This window comes from Aquarana catesbeiana, linkage group LG01 (assembly GCF_042186555.1).
Source record: "Aquarana catesbeiana isolate 2022-GZ linkage group LG01, ASM4218655v1, whole genome shotgun sequence".
Lineage (NCBI taxonomy): Eukaryota > Metazoa > Chordata > Amphibia > Anura > Ranidae > Aquarana > Aquarana catesbeiana.
The window spans coordinates 4,911,395-4,928,725 of record NC_133324.1 but is presented as its reverse complement, the minus strand read 5'-3'; the positions used below and the strand labels follow the sequence as shown (position 1 = coordinate 4,928,725).

At 42.1% G+C, this 17,331-nt stretch overlaps 1 protein-coding gene across 1 annotated transcript in view; it reads left to right on the top strand.

Moving 5' to 3' along the window:
- Window positions 1-11,490, top strand: part of LBX2 (ladybird homeobox 2) — a 63,058-nt gene extending 51,568 nt beyond the window's left edge. Inside the window, exon 2 of the mRNA XM_073617791.1 lies at window positions 8,868-11,490. Coding sequence (XP_073473892.1) covers window positions 8,868-9,322 — 455 coding nt within the window. The 3' untranslated portion in view covers window positions 9,323-11,490. The remainder of the gene's footprint in view (window positions 1-8,867) is intronic.
- Window positions 11,491-17,331: the final 5,841 nt, after the last annotated feature.

Genomic DNA, 17,331 nt, shown 5'->3' with positions numbered 1-17,331 from the left:
CCTCGGGCTTCTCTTCCTCTGGCTCCACTTCCTCCGGCTCAACTTCCTCCAGCTTCTCTTCCTCTGGCTCCATTTCCTCCAGCTTCTCATGTTCTGGCTCCTCTTCCTTTAATTCCTCTTGCTCTAGCTTCTCTAACTCCGGCTCCTCCTCCTTTGGCTCCTCTTCCTCCAGCTTGTCTTCCTCCAGCTCCACTTCCTCCAGCTCCTCTTCCTGCAGCTTCACTTCCTTCAGCTCCACTTCCTCCGGATCCTCTTCCTCTGGCTCCTCTTCCTCCGGCTCCTCTTCCTCCGGCTCCTCTTCCTCCAGCCTATCTTCCTCCGGCTCCTCTTCCTCCGGCTCCTCTTCCTCCAGCCTATCTTCTTCCGGCTCCTCTTCCTCCAGCTCCTCTTCCTCCGGCTTCACTTCCTCCAGCTCCTCTTCTTCCGGCTCCACTTCCTCCGGCTCCTCTTCCTCCAGCTTCTCTTCCTCTGACTCCTCTTCCTCAGGGGGAGAGGAAACAGGCAAAGAAGGGAGAGGGAAAACAAAAATTTACAATTGTGTATATTAGTCCTAATGAAGGACTAAAGGGTAAAAAGTCAAGTGGATTCTTGGTTCCCATAATTCTCCCTAGTGGAAATGAAGATAAAGGAAAACAAAAGAAGATCCCCGAATGGTCTGTATAGTTCTCCCCTGGGGGCTGTGGAGGGGAGGGGGCCAGCCAGACAGGCAAACGTCCAAGGAAATGACCAGGTGTCACGATGGTCCAGGGTGTGCAAATACTGAAAGTTGGAAAACAGCAACAGTAAAACCTCAATGAAGGGGGGAAAAAGTACTTGTTACAAGTAACAAACTCCTAAACATCACACCCCATGTGTAATAGTTCAAAAAAACAAAACGGTATAGGCGAATGTAAATACTGAATAATGAAGAAAAAAATGTAGTATAGAGTCTGAACAATATGAGGGAAACTGGGCACTTTCCCAGAGGGTGATTGTGCATGGGTGCAATCGATGATATGTGGACCTCGTTGGGCATCTATCTTGGGGTGGAATTCGTAGAAATATAAAAAATGTATAAAATGAGTGATTGGTTAAAAAAGGAGTCAAATAAGGGTCCATTGTCGAGAAATAGAGTGAAATTGGTGGCCATCATTGGTGAGTGAATCCCAGCTGGAAAACCCATAATGAAAGTAATATTACCCTATTAATGTGTAGATATTGGTGGTAAAATAATGAAAAACAAATACCCAAACAGTGAAGAAAATAAACAGAACCAAACCCAAGTGCTATCATATCATATATACATGTACATGGATATTGTATTGGTGGAAAACACCTTGCCCCCTTTTTTTTCTGGTATATGTAGAGGCATCGTTTAACCACGTGTCACTATTATTTCCGTTCTAAAGTTTAAAAAAATTTGAAAAAATAAATAAAAATCAGTGGTTGTTAAATACCACCAAAAAAAAAGAACACAATTTAAAACATTGATTGGTGTCCCGCGTTTGATGAGCAATTGTCAGTCAAGAAAACCGAGAAGTAACGTGGTAATGAAGGGGGTCTCTGGTGTCCGGTACTCAAGTGGTTAAGTCGAGAAGCTCTATAAACTGAGAAAACCATTATAATGCAGATTTCCCACAGACTGGAATGCTGAGCGTCATTCCCGGATAATTCGAATTACCCCGTGACCGCACGGCACAGATCACACGGCTCTCTGCTGCCGTCTGCAGGCTGAAAGTGGAACGGCATCATTATCATTGTTATTCGTGATACGCGCAATACTCTCCCCTCCTTCCATGCTGGGTGATGTAGTGAGACATAGAAACCGGAGGAGAAAAAAAAAAATAGAAAAACACAAAAATCATTTCAAAACTGAATACAGAAATACAGAAAAAACATTTACAACTCTGAGGAAACGCTGAGAGAAGAGTCCCTGGAGGGAATGGGGGGGGGGGGGCAAAAGTAAAGGCTTTGTATGAGGTCTGGTCAGGGAGTGGAGGAGGAAGCAGTGATCAATCGGTAATCTGTATATAAAGTCATATGTTGTAGGGTCAGTTGTATGTAGCCGGTCCAACGGTATGTATAGGGCAGGCCAGTCGTAGAGTCAGCAGTATGTAGCAAGTCCAGTGGTATGTATAGGGCCAGTCATATGTAGTACAGTCATTTGTATGTAGCAAGCCCAGCAATATGTAGTAGGTCCAGTGGTATGTATAGGGCCAGTCCTATGTAGTTTAGCCAGTAGTATGTATAGGGCAGGCCAGTCATATGTAGTAGGTCCAGTGGTATGTAGTTGGTTCAGTGGTATGTATAGGGCCAGTCCTATGTAGTTTAGCCAGTAGTATGTATAGGGCAGGCCAGTCATATGTAGTAGGTCCAGTGGTATGTAGTTGGTTCAGTGGTATGTATAGGGCCAGTCCTATGTAGTCTAGTCAGTAGTATGTATAGGGCAGGCCAGTCATATGTAGTAGGTCCAGTGGTATGTAGTTGGTTCATTGGTATGTATAGGGCCAGTCCTATGTAGTTTAGTCAGTAGTATGTATAGTACAGGCCAGTAATATGTAGTAAGTCCAGTGGTATGTAGTTGGTTCAGTGGTATGTATAGGGCCAGTCCTATGTAGTCTAGTCAGTAGTATGTATAGGGCAGGCCAGTCATATGTAGTAGGTCCAGTGGTATGTAGCTGGTTCAGTGGTATGTATAGGGCCAGTCCTATGTAGTTTAGCCAGTAGTATGTATAGGGCAGGCCAGTCATATGTAGTAGGTCCAGTGGTATGTAGCTGGTTCATTGGTATGTATAGGGCCAGTCCTATGTAGTTTAGCCAGTAGTATGTATAGGGCAGGCCATTCATATGTAGTAGATCCAGTGGTATGTAGTTGGTTCATTGGTATGTATAGGGCCAGTCCTATGTAGTTTAGTCAGTAGTATGTATAGGTCAGGCCAGTCATATGTAGTAGGTCCAGTGGTATGTAGTTGGTTCAGTGGTATGTATAGGGCCAGTCCTATGTAGTTTAGCCAGTAGTATGTATAGGGCAGGCCAGTCATATGTAGTAGGTCCAGTGGTATGTAGCTGGTTCATTGGTATGTATAGGGCCAGTCCTATGTAGTTTAGTCAGTAGTATGTATAGTACAGGCCAGTAATATGTAGTAGGTCCAGTGGTATGTAGTTGGTTCAGTGGTATGTATAGGGCCAGTCCTATGTAGTCTAGTCAGTAGTATGTATAGGGCAGGCCAGTCATATGTAGTAGGTCCAGTGGTATGTAGCTGGTTCAGTGGTATGTATAGGGCCAGTCCTATGTAGTTTAGCCAGTAGTATGTATAGGGCAGGCCAGTCATATGTAGTAGGTCCAGTGGTATGTAGCTGGTTCATTGGTATGTATAGGGCCAGTCCTATGTAGTTTAGCCAGTAGTATGTATAGGGCAGGCCATTCATATGTAGTAGATCCAGTGGTATGTAGTTGGTTCATTGGTATGTATAGGGCCAGTCCTATGTAGTTTAGTCAGTAGTATGTATAGGTCAGGACAGTCATATGTAGTAGGTCCAGTGGTATGTAGTTGGTTCAGTGGTATGTATAGGGCCAGTCCTATGTAGTCTAGTCAGTAGTATGTATAGGGCAGGCCAGTCATATGTAGTAGGTCCAGTGGTATGTAGCTGGTTCATTGGTATGTATAGGGCCAGTCCTATGTAGTTTAGCCAGTAGTATGTATAGGGCAGGCCAGTCATATGTAGTAGGTCCAGTGGTATGTAGCTGGTTCATTGGTATGTATAGGGCCAGTCCTATGTAGTTTAGCCAGTAGTATATATAGGGCAGGCCAGTCATATGTAGTAGATCCAGTGGTATGTAGTTGGTTCGGTGGTATGTATAGGGCCAGTCCTATGTAGTCTAGTCAGTGGTAAGTAGTAGGGTCAGTGGTATGTATAGGGCAGGCCAGTCATATGTAGTAGAGTCATTTGTATGTAGTAGGTCCAGTGGTATTCATAGGGCCAGTCATATGTATTGTATGGCTCTCCTCCCTGAAGATAGTCTGAGGGCTGGGCCCCCAGTACTTGGCCCCCCCTGGTTGGAGACCGACGTTCTTAGACACTGAGCTTGCTTCTAATCAATAAACCTCCGATGTCTACCAGACATCATCTGCCTGCAGTACACAATGCAGCATACATATGGAATGGGGGAAATCAAACTTCTTGTCACCCGTTCCAACCAATCAGAATCCTTGGTTTTCATATTGGATCCTGGACCTTTGGAACCCGGTTGGTTTCTGACAGAATGGAGACTTCCTTTTCATATGTCTTTCGTATTTTGTAGGAGGACACTTTTTTTAGCATGCCTTTGGAATGTGTGAGGAAACCCACGCAGGAACAGGGAACGCATACAAACTCCGTGCAGGTAGTGCCTTGGTTGGGGATCGAACCAACGACCCTAGTGCTGCCAGCCAGAAGTGCTAACCACAGATACCAGGGTGCAAATGCGTGAGGACTAAACCCCTGTTTTTAACGCATACTGTTAGACAGGTTTATTTGGTTGTCTGTGAGCTGGTGGTAAGTAGGCTTGGATTTTTTCCTGGGCATTCCCCAGGCTTTGTTGTTGCTAACCACTTAGCCACTGTGCTGCCAGGAGGAGGACACTTTGACATTGAGTGTGGCTCGGCCACTTTATGGTTCCCCACTTTCCAGCCCAGGAATGTAGGAGTAGCCCCCCTCCCCAGCTCAATGTCCCAGGAGCTTAATGGAGGTGCTGAGACTGAGAGTCAATGATCAGTTTTCGCAAATGGCTGATAGGGATAAAATTCCAGATGTTGTTCCTCGTACAACCACACATGGCCAAGGCCCTCCTATAGGGGTCTATGTTCCATCTGCCTGGCTTCTCTCTATGGAATGTGGTTACTCTCCAACAAACAAGTGACATCAAAATTGGCTTTCCGGAATCCACATGTCCATGGCAGGCAGACAGATTGTCCTGGTTGTGGATGCAGGGATGCCAATTTTAATGTTGGACTTTGCGGAGGAGGTCTTGACTATGAAGATGCTCCATGGCTGCTCAGTGGAAGTAGTACAATTGTGGCCCCAAATCCCCAAATCAGAAGTTTTTCTGGAATATTTTGCCCCATTTTCCCCCTTGTTGGCTTCCCCAGTCTCCTCTTTCTTGCTGTGCTCAGTCGACATGTGCCCCCCCATTTCAGACATTGTTGTCTTTTTTTCTACACATCTACAGTCTTTAAACAATGGTTAGATCGTTTATCAGAAACCCCCCGTCCCGCACATTGGTCTGTTCTGAGTAATTCCAAATTCTCTGGAGACGCCGCCGGCGCTGTCAGGTGACCAGCGAGTAACAGCTGCTGTCCCCAGCGATGAGTTCAGACATCTTCTGTGTCGTTATAAAATTACCACATCCAGAGAAGACTCTGTGATTTGTCACAGATCACGTATCATCTGTCTACCTCGAAAACGCCCGATGCCAACCCAGACCCACCACCCTCCAGCCTCCCATCTGTGGGCACAAGTGTGAGGCATCGTGTCTACCAGAATAGCAAGGGTGGCTTGTGGCGGATTGAGTTATAAATGTTCCTTTCATTCTTCATCCGAGGGGGTGAATATAATCCCCCCCTCCATCCCTCGCCAGAGCAATAGAAATTCCAGGAAGGGGAAGAAAACACGGGGATGGGGTGGGGGAGCCTTCATGATATTATCTGGAACATTAGAAGCTGTGAGACATGATGTAGGAGAATCTGGAGTTTATTAATAGTTCGGAGGAGATAATAAATACATTTTATGTACCCCGAGTCCGGGATTATAGAAACTTCCGGAGATTAATTATGAAGACAAAATACGCCGTAGGCTTTCATTTCTCCGCACCTTACCCTACGACACCAACACCGGAAAGAGGCATCACAGCATCGCCCAGAGATGAAAACTTTAGAGAAGGCCATTTTATTTCTCCAAAACCCAGAGACGTATCTTTCATTCCAAAACATTCTGCATTCTGTACGTACGCAGGTGTATAGAGAATGAGGACCGGCCAAGGGATGGCGCTCATTAATGGCTCTATTCTCTCATAGAGGAAAGGGAAATAGAATGGGGATCAGCCACAGGAAGGTGCTCATTAATGGCTACAATTTCCTATAGAGGGGAGGGAAATTTGGGCTGTTTAGAGAATGAGGATCAGCCAAGGGAAGGAACTCATTAATAACCCCATTCTCCCATAGAAATTAGAGAAATTTGGGGCAATTCAAGAATGAGGATCAGCCAAGGGAAGGAACTCATTAATGGCCCCATCCTCCCATAGAGTGGAGGGAAATTTGGGGTGTTTAGGAAATTGGGATCAGCCAAGGGAAGGCACTCATTAATGGTACCATTATCCCATAGTGAGAGGGAAATTTGGGGTGTTTAGGAAATTGGGATCAGCCAAGGGAAGGCACTCATTAATGGTCCCATTCTCCCATAGTGAGAGGGAAATTTGGGGTGTTTAGGGAATGGAGATCAGCCAAGGGAAGGCACTCATTAATGGTCCCATTCTCCCATAGAGAGGAGGGAAATTTGGGGTTATTAGATAATTTGGATCAGCCAAGGGAAGGCGCTCATTAATGGCCCTATCCTCCCATAGAGAGAGGGAAATTTGGGGTAATTTGAGAATGAGGATCAGCCAAGGAAAGGCACTCAGTAATGGCCCCATTCTCCCATGGAGAGGAGGTAAATTTGGGGTGTTAAGGGAATGGGGAGCAGTCAAGAGAAGAAACTCATTATTAGCCTCATTCTCCCATTGAGGGGAAGGAAATATGGGGTTTTTCACCTCACTGTCCCACCATGGGAACTAATAGGGGGATTAGAGTTTGTGCAAAAAGAGTTTAGAGGAAATTTCTGCATTTTCAGAGGTTTTTTTTTGGATGTAAATGAGAATCCTAAATGATATTATAGGCACATATTAGAATATTTATCAGAATGAGATCCATGTCAAGCACTTTATACATCTCCAGATTGGATCTCATTTGATGGATCTCGCCCGCCATCTTTACTGTGTTTCCTACGTGTCCGGTGGTAGAGTTCTGAGATATGTAGAAGGAGGGCAGCGAATAGCCAGCAAGATGGAGGGAGGTCAGACCCAGACTTGTAGGGCAGATCTGGCCAGTGCCTAGAGGTGGAAGAACAAAAAGTCATCTCATAAAAATAATTGCATGAGAGGTTGTTTATTCATTCGTACAAAGTGTGCAGATATGTATACATGTTAGTGGACTTGATATCCTTGTTTTGGGGTGGATGGATGGAGCGATGGATGAATGGATGGATGGGTAGATGGATGGAGTGCTGGAGCAATGAAGGGATGGATGCATGGATAGAAGGATGGATGGAGCAATGGATAAATAGATGGATGGTAAGATATTTGAGTGGAAGGAGAGTGCAGAGATGGAACAGAGAATTTATAGAAAGGTATTGCAGGGGTGTTCTTGGGTCAAAATAGATGGGTGATAAATATTGAAATGAATTCTCTGTGGCATTTTTGGTAATTGCGTATCACTTAATCCATTTATTGTTTCTTTACCCCTGTGGCTGATGGTGTTCCCTATGTCTTTTCCCTCGTGGCTGAGAGGTCTACATGTGGCTCTGCCCTGTGGTTGAGGACATTCGGTGGGTCTCTCTTCGTGTGATTGATGGCGTTCTATGTGTCTGGTGACATTGGATAAGGATTTTCCACAGTGACCGATGGCTGTGTGGTTTTACCTCTCTTACTGATAATATTCAGTTCAGCTTTACCCCTCTGGTGACATTCTTTGTGTCTCTTCACCTGTGACTGACCACATTCTGTGTAGTGTTTCTGGTGTGGCTGATGATGTTCTGCGGGGCTTCTACAGCAAGGTCAATTATGTCTGCGTGGCTCTTCTCTTGTGGCTGATGGTATTCTGTGGGGCCTCCTCTATTGTGGCTAATGGTATTCTGTAGGGCCATTCCAATGTAGATGATGGTATTCTGTTGGGCCATTCCAATGTGGATGATGGCACCCTTTGTGGCTTTCCTAATATAGCTGATGGCATTCTGTGTGGCTCTTCCCCTGTGGCTGGTGGCGATCAGTGTGGCTCTTCCCTTGTGGCTGGTGGCATTCAGTGTGGCTCTTCCTCTGTGGCTGGTGGCATTCAGTGTGGCTCTTTGTGGCTGATGATGTTCCTCTTCTTCTGTGGCTGATGGCATTCAATATGGCTCTTCCCCTGTGGCTGGTGGCATTCAGTGTGGGTCTTTGCCTATGCTTGGTGGTTTTCTGTGTGGCATTCCCCTTTGATGGATGAAAGTCTTTTTTGGCTCTTTCCATGTGGTTTATGATGTCCCATTGGCTCTCCACCTGTTGCTGATGTCATTTTGTGTTATTCTTCTCCAGTTACTGATAGTGTTCTACGTGGCTCTTCCCTTGTGGTTGATGGTGTTCAATATTAGATAAAAGTTTAGATTCTATGAAATATATAACATGCAACTAAAGAAGAGAAAGCTTTATAAAGTGTCCGGCTAGCAGTATACAACACTGTATAGGAATTGTTCCCTAGAAGGAAGAGCCCCTCTGAAGGACCCCAATTGATGGTAATACTATATCCGTGGATTCCAAACATAGAAAACGTTGTATCCCATTCATCATACGGATGTTACATTCTCTTTTCCTGAAGGATATTTGAAATTTGACTTTTTAAAATTTTATTCATGGACTTATGACTGATAACTTTGGCTACGTTTACATGCATTGATTTACTTCTCTATGAAATAATGTTATTTGAGTTTTACTAAACAATGTTCTCTTTTTTCTTTTCTTCATCATTTGATTATATCCCCATCATCATCATCATCTCCTCCATCATCATCACCTCCATCATCATCACCTCCATCGTCATCACCATCTCTTTCATTCACACTCAAAGGCCGTGACCCGCTCAGCTCGTTTGGACACCGGCCAACTTCTAAGAAGAGACGCAAATCCCGGACAGCCTTCACCAACCATCAGATCTATGAACTGGAGAAGCGTTTTCTCTACCAGAAATACCTGTCGCCCGCAGACCGGGACCACATTGCCCAGCAGCTGGGACTTAGCAATGCCCAGGTGATAACCTGGTTTCAGAACAGACGGGCCAAGCTAAAAAGGGACCTGGAGGAGATGAAGGCTGATGTAGAGTCCCTTAAGAAGATTCCACCACATGCTCTGGAGAAACTGGTCTCCATGCCGGAGGTTGGAGTGGGAGAAGAGGACGATGAAGCCATAGGAAGAGGGTGTTCCCCAACTTCACAAGGACTTTACCTCCATTCGCCTCGGTGTTCCTCCATGGAGCGCACAGCTGATGAGTTCTCAGAAGAAGAAGAAATTGAGGTGGACGTTTAGGGGGGCAACAGGCTGGAGGAACTCATGATATGGGACAGCATTGTTCTTCTGGATCTTCTGTTGGGGGGACGGGCTAAGGTGCAGTCCCATCAGTAACCTGGCAAGAAACACAATCACCCATCAATTAATATTAACGACCAATGGGTACACCTGTATGTTCCTAGTCCATGGACAATTCATGTTGAACAGGGGCATCACAAGTACTGAGAATTACACCCAGATAGAAGATTAAATACACTCAGCATACAAAACTAAATAAGTACTACTGTGCAGCGCACAAATATACAGAATAGGAAAGAATCTTCTTTCACCAGTAATGTGGTCCTGGTATAAATCTTGGGTGTCCAGCATGGCCAAGTATAATGGGTAAAACCTGGTGGGCTTAGTTATCTGTTTGATCTTTAGATCTAAAGGGGACTCAACTGAACTTCCAAGATGGCTGTTACCTGCAGCCCTATGTCAGTAGAAACACCAGAGTTTCAAGGGTGTTATGCAGACCCTCTTTTATATGGTTGGGTATGGTAGTGTGTCACGTGACTTAAAGTTCCTGCATACAGGACTCAAAGATAACTTGTATGCTGGCACTGTAAGTCCTCCTCCTGTGGTCATTTGCTCCATGATCACATTACAGTAGAGGTGGAGGTGTTCTGCTGGAGCTTAATTGGTAGAAATAAAATAAAAGTCCCACCCCTGAGGAGCTTAAAATGGAATGCCCCAGACATTCGTACTCGCTGTGACCCCATAATAAAGAAATTAAGGGTGGCGCTTCAGGCTCTAGTAGGTCCTTATATGCTGACAACCTCTGGGGGTGCAGGCAGGGAAAGAGCTTGTCTCAGCTCCATAGGAGTCAAGGAATAAGGAAAATAAGTCCCAGGACATCACACAAAACCCTCATTTAAAGAGTGGAAGCAGTCTCAGCCTAGACTCTACCCAGGCCACACCCCAACATATTTCACCCTATCCCATGACTAAGCTCCATGGGTGAGGTGAAAGATGTTGGGAGTGAGGCCTGGAGGGAGTATAGGACAAGCCTGCTCCCACTCTTTTCATGAGGGTTTTGTGTTATGCGAGGCTCTTGGGACTTCTTTTCCTTCCTCAAGACACTCGTATTATCACACAGAGCATAAATCTCCCCTCAGGAATAATGAGGAAAAACCCATGCAGGTAGAGCCCAGATTTTAAACTCAGGACTCCAGCGCTGGTTATTTTCATACATCAGTCAAGTTATACACCTGCCAGGGATGGGGGTCCAGAAACAGAATGATCCATAGATAGGAATCCAGCAAAGGGGGTCCAGGTATTGGGACAGAATTCAAAGGCAGACATCCAGGGATGGGATGAGGAGTTCAGCGGACAGTAGTCCAGGAACAGCACTCCAGGGATGGAGGCTCAATAGACAAGGGTTCAGGCCAGGGACAGGGATCCAGAAAAGGGGTTAGGACAGTATCCAAAGACAGAGATCCAGAGATAAGATGAGGAGCTCAACCAACAGAAGTCCAGAACAGCAGTCCAGGGGTGAAGGCTCAGTGGACAGGGGTTCAGGATGGGGTTACATGGACAGGGTTCCAGAAAATTGATTGGGATCAAATCCAAACAAGATTCAGAGATGGAGCAAGGAGCTCAATGGACAGAAGTCCAGGAACAGCAATCCAGAGATGGAGGCTCAATGCACAAGTGTTCAGGGTAGGGGTACATGGACAAGGATCCAGAAAAGGGATTGGGACAGTATCCAAAGACAGAGATCCAGGGATGGGATGATGAGCTCAATTGACAGGAGTCCAGGAACAGCAGTCCAGGGATTGAAGCTCAATGGTCAGGGGTTCAGGCAGGGAATACATGGACAGGAATCCAGAATAGGGGACAGAATCTAAAGACAGAGATTCAGGAATGGGACAAGGAGTTGAATAGACAGAAGGTCAGGAACAGCAATCCGGAGGTTGAGGCCCAATGGACGGAAGTCCAGGAACAGCAATCCAGAAATGGAGGCTCAGTGGACAGGGGTTCAAGGTTGGGGATTCGTGGACAAGGATCCAAGACCGGAGTACAGGGACTGCACCTTAGCTGCTGGTCAGTGGATGGGTCATCCATTCCAGAGGTGATAGAGAGAATTCTATAATGGATGCAGAGTTTTCTGAACTGTGACGAGGACACAATCCAGGACTCGTAGTCCGCCAATATACATGGTCTGTGATCATTCAATAAATTATCAATGTTTTCATACTCAACTGTGTGTAGTGACTGGAGCCTCCAGATCCAAGCTGGGGAGGTGGTGGTGGGGGGATGGTGTACATTGTTGCTCATTATCAATGTGGGGATTACCGCCATTTTCATCTTCTGAGCCGCCTTCCTTTCATGGCCGTATTTGGTAATATTATTGGCTTCCAAGCCTCCCTCATTGGTACGGTGCAGGATAGATGGTAAGGTCTGACCCTCCTCTAATGGTTTTAACAGGCCTAGCTGTGGTCAGATATATTGCTAGATCTCTTAAGGGTTTTATCAGATCCAGCTGTGGTCAGATATATTTCTAGATCTCATTAGGGTTATATCAGGTCCACCTGTGGTCAGATATACTTCTAGATCTCATAAGTGTTTTATAAGGTCCAACTGTGATCAGATATATTTCTGAATATAATAAAGGTTTTATCGGGTCCAACTGTGGTCAGATATATTTCTAGATCTCATTAGGGTTTTATCAGCTCCAGCTGTGGTCAGATATATTTTTAGATCTCATAAGGGTTATATCAGGTCCATCTGTGGTCAGATATATTTCTAGATCTCATATTATCAGGTCCACCTGTGGTCAGATATGCTTCAAGATCTCAAAATGGTTTTACAAGGTCCAACTGTGGTCAGATATATTTCTAGCTCTCACAATGGTTTTACAAGGTCCAGCTGTGGTCATATATATTTCTAGATCTCAAAAGGGTTTTACAAGGTCCAACTGTGGTCAGCTATATTTCTAGATCTCATATGGGTTTTATCAGGTGTAGCTGTGATCAGATATATTTCTAGATCTCATAAGGGTTTTATCAGGTCCACCTGTGGTCAGATATATTTCTAGATCTCATATTATCAGTTCCACCTGTGGTCAGATATACTTCTAGATCTCATATTATCAGTTCCACCTGTGGTCAGATATACTTCTAGATCTCATATTATTAGGTCCACCTGTGGTCAGATATACTTCTATATCTCAGATTATTAGGTCCACCTGTGGTTAGATACATTTCCAGATCTCATAAGGGGTTTACCAGGTCCATCTGTGGTCAGATATATTTATACATCTCATATTATCATGTCTACTTGTGGTCAGATATACTTCTAGATCTCATATTATTAGGTCCACCTCTGGTCAGATATATTTCTAGATCGTATGTTTTTTACCAGGTCCAACTGTGGTCAGATATATTTCTAAATCTCATAAGGGTTTTATGAGGTCCACTTGTGGTCAGGTATATCTCTAGATCTCATGCTTTATCAGATCCAGCTGTGGTCGGATTTATTTCTAGATCTCATACGTGTTTTATCAGATCCAGCTGTGGTCAGATATACTTCTAGATCTCATAAGTGTTTTATTAGTTCCAGCTGTGGTCAGATATGTTTCCAGATCTCATAAGAATTTTATCAGGTCCTCTTGTGGTCAGATATGTTTCTAGATTTCATATTATCAGGTCCACCTGTGGTCAGATATACTTCTAGATCTCATATTATTAGGTCCAGCTGTGGTCAGATATATTTCTAGATCTCATGAGGGTTTTATGAGGTCCAACTTTGGTCAGATATACTTCTAGACCTCGTATTATTAGGTCCACCTGCGGTCAGATATATTTTTAGCTCTGATTTGTTTCATCAGGTCCGCCTTGTGGTCGGGTATTTTTCTTGAACTAAAAAAAGAGATGGCTGCACATCCAAAGGTTCCAATTGCCATTGATTAACATCGTGATAACAGCAAGGACACCGGCAATATCTCCTGATCTCATCACCATCTCACTGAAGTTTCTAGATCAGATATGAGGGGTCGTTGGTAGATAACCCCTTGTACGGTATAGAGATCTTTGATGGAACAAATGATGAGCTCTGGTAGCTTCTCAACTTCCTCTGTACCGGAGTTGCCTGAGACGTAGAATGGCCGCACTGCATGGACCAGTTGTTTGTGGTGACTCATTCAGGCCGGGGGGGTTCCCGATGTCACAATGAGAATGTCTAAATTTGGAAAGTAGACATTTCCTCAAACAGTTACAATTCGGGACCGTCCCTGACTATCAGCCTGTGCCTTCCAACACAAATCCTTATGGGGGCCATTTACCGACATAAATAGGGCCAGCAGGAGGGGGGGGGGGGGGGGGGGCTGTTGGCTCTTTAGTATTTTCTAGACCTGATTGGGAACAGCTAGATTTATAAGATTATTGTGTGTTTTATAGAACTATCTCCATGGACATGCAGAGTTACCTGTGCCCAGGGGGTGCCCATAATTTGATATTACGGGTGTGATGTCCACCTCCTGCCTGAGTGGTGTCACACGGTGATTCTACTTTACCGTTCTTCAACTCAGGTCATCAATGCCGCTCTCCATCTGGCTTACTGACTGGGTGCTGACTGCACTGCCTGGTAGACGGGAGTAGAATCTATAGAAATACCGTTGTAAGAAACACCAGGGACCGTGACCCGGACATTTTCTGGATATTATTATTTTTGACATAAACTAATGTGTCACAGACACCAATCCGCTGCATTCGGCTCGGTAAGATTACCGCAAGCCACCCGAATTTATTTCACCCACTGATATTTCTCTCCCTTTCCCATAAGATTTATTCCCCCCTCTGCTACTTCTCCTCGTAGAGATCATTTTCATGCATAACATTTTGGAGAAATTATTTTCCAATTTTTAAAGACAGAACTTATTTTTTTTTTTGTGCTATATAAAAAAAATAAAAAATAAAACTTTAAAAAAAAAAAATTAAGATTTCTTTTTTACTATTTTCACCGGTGGCCAAGGGAAAAAAAAATAAAATATTTGGTTTGGTTCTGCAGCTCGGATAAAAATTAAGAAAATAAAAAGTACTGACCATAAAAAGGAATTGTCTTCCTAAAATAGTTTTATAGGAAACAAAAAATAGAGAAAATAAAAATGTTCATCCCTAAGCAATTAATAAATAGAAATAATAAAGGTTAAGTTATATTTGGACATTACATTTAAAAAATATTTAACCCTTCAAGCAATTAAAAAAAATATAAATAATAAAGGTTAAATTATATATTGGATATTAAATTAAACCATATACACATTTCTGATGAGCAGTAGAGGGGAAGGCTGGGGGGGGGGAGGGGGTTTCTATGTCGGGACGATCTCCCCTCATAACTTATATAAAATGCCCCCATTATGGGAAGATGGTCTACAAGGTGCAATTGTGTAGGGCACAGATGTACAATGTTTCAATATTCCAGAATAATATGATAATAATTAATAATAATAATCTTCTGTTTGCCCAAAATAGTGGGGGGGGGGTATTTTTCCAAAATATTTTTTTTTTTCCAGGCAAATCTCAGGGACCAATTTGTAAAAATGAGTGAAACGATCGCACTTCCTTTTCATGTTTCCCATTATTCAACTGAAAAATTCAACATCCTATGTAAGCATTTATAATTTCCGTTTTTATTTGAGAAACAATAGAAGACATGGATTTTTTTTTGTTTCTTGAATTTTATCCATTCTTAGCAGCAGTTTTTCACTGTTATGTAATTTTAGTTTCTAAAATATTCTCTAAATATTTTTTTTCTTCTATTGTTCTCATTCTTAATAATAATAATAATAATAATTCTTGGCAGTTTTTGTACATATTGCGTTCATTATCTTCTAAACTCTTCCCTAAGCATTGAATTACTTTGTAACCTTTGTTTTTTTTTCTTCTTCATTTTTTAATATAAATTTTAATTTTTAATAACTTCTCTAGACATTTATGATTTTTTTTTCTAATTTTAATATTATTATTTCTTTTTTTTTTTTCTTTTTTCTGCAAACAATAGGTGTTGCTGGATTGTTTAAAATTGTATTTTGTCCATTTTAAGCAGTTTTCACTGTTGTGTTATTTTGATTTAAAAAAATATTCTCTAAACATCTATTTTTTTTCATTTAGAACCTATGCTTTCCTTTATTGTTCTGATTCTTGGCAGTTTTCTTTTTATAGCTATTTTTTTTTTTTTTTTTAACAACTTTTCTAACCATTTACGAATACTTTTTTTTCTCATTTTAGATTGTTCTTTATTTATTTCTATTTTTTTGCAAACAATGGGTGTCACTGGATTTTGTTTTTCTTTTCTTTTATTTATTCTTGGGAGTTGTTTTTCACTGATGCATTATTTTAATTTCTAAAATATCCTCTAAACATTTTTTATTTTTATTTAGAGCCTGTGCTTTTCCTTATTGTTCTGATTCTTGGCAGTTTTTTTTTTCACTGTTGTGTTGTTTAAATTTCTAACATATCCTCTAAACATATTTTTTTTTTTATCTAGAACTTATGCCTTCCTTTATTGTTCTGATTCTTGGCGGTTTTTTTTTTAATAGTTATTTTTCTTTTTCTTAACAATTTCTCTAAACATTTATGAATACTTTTTTTTTTCTCTTTTTAATATTGTTCTTTATTTCTTTCTTTGATTCTTTTTGCAAAGAATGGGTGTAAATGTTTTTTGTTTTTCTCTTCTTTTATTCATTCTTAGCAGTTGGTTTTCACTGTTGTGTTATTTTAATTTCTAAAATATCCTCTAAACATGTTTTTTTTTTTATTATTTAGAAGTTTTGCTTTTCCCTATTGTTATGCTTCTTGGCAGTTTTCTTTTTATAGTTATTTTTATTTTTTTTTAACAACTTCTCTAACCATTTATGGATCCTTTTTTTTTCTCATTTTAATATTGTTCTTTATTTTTTTTATTTTTTTTGCAAGCAATCCATGTCACTGGATTTTGTTTTTCTTTTATTCATTCTTAGCAGTTGTGTTTCATTGTTGTGTTGTTTTAATTTCTAAAATATCCTCTAAACATTTCATTTTTTTCATTTAGAACTTATGCTTTCTTTTTTTCATTCATTGTTCTGATTCTTGCCAGTTTTTTTTTTTTTTTGTATAGTGTTATTTATTTTCTTAAATTGTTTCTAAGCATTTACCTATGTGTTTTCATCTGTAACCTTTGCTTTTTTTTTTCTTTTATATTATGCTTGGCAGTCTTTATGTACTTTTTTTTTTAACTTCGTCCCATTTATGAATTCTTTTTTATTTTTTTATTGTAGTATTATTCTTTATTTTTATTATTATTTTTATTTGTAATATTATTCTTTTTTTTTTTAAACAATGGTTTTACTATTTTTATTTATTTTTTTATTTTTATTTTGGTAACGTTTTTTTTTTTTATATGATTATTTGATGGCTGAGATCTTTTCTAAGCTGTAGAGGAGAAAGTAGGGTTATTTTGGTGGCTGTGAAGAGGAATAAATTACGCTTTGGGGTCCCCAGGTTTTCCATATTGTCAGTGGGGGCCCCCCCGAGGTTTGACCCCCCCCCACCCGGTCTCCGCTCCTGTGACGGGCTCTCAGGGGCCCCTCTGATACAAGTATTGGTTGTGTGATACATGAGGCCCCCCCCCCCCCCTTCTATTCTCACACGTGTCTCTATCAACAATTCAATTAGGAGTAATGAAGATGTGAATGGGGGGGGGGAGGGGAGGGGGGGCACCATATGGTTTGTGGGTTGTACAGCATTCTTGGCTCATGAAGATTGATCTGAGACCCCCCCCCCCCTCCCCATTCCTGGGGGCTCATGAATAAGAATTGATTAGGTAGATAATGAATGTGACTCTATAGAGACCCCCCTCAGCCCCCCCATTGTCTGAACCCGCTGCAAGCTGTTTTTAACACTTAACCAGATCAAGGGGCCGAATGTTTATACAAAGGGGGGGGCAGGGAGGGGAGGGGGGAGGGGGGGCAGGAATTCATCACCAACCTTCACCTGAACCCTCCTCAG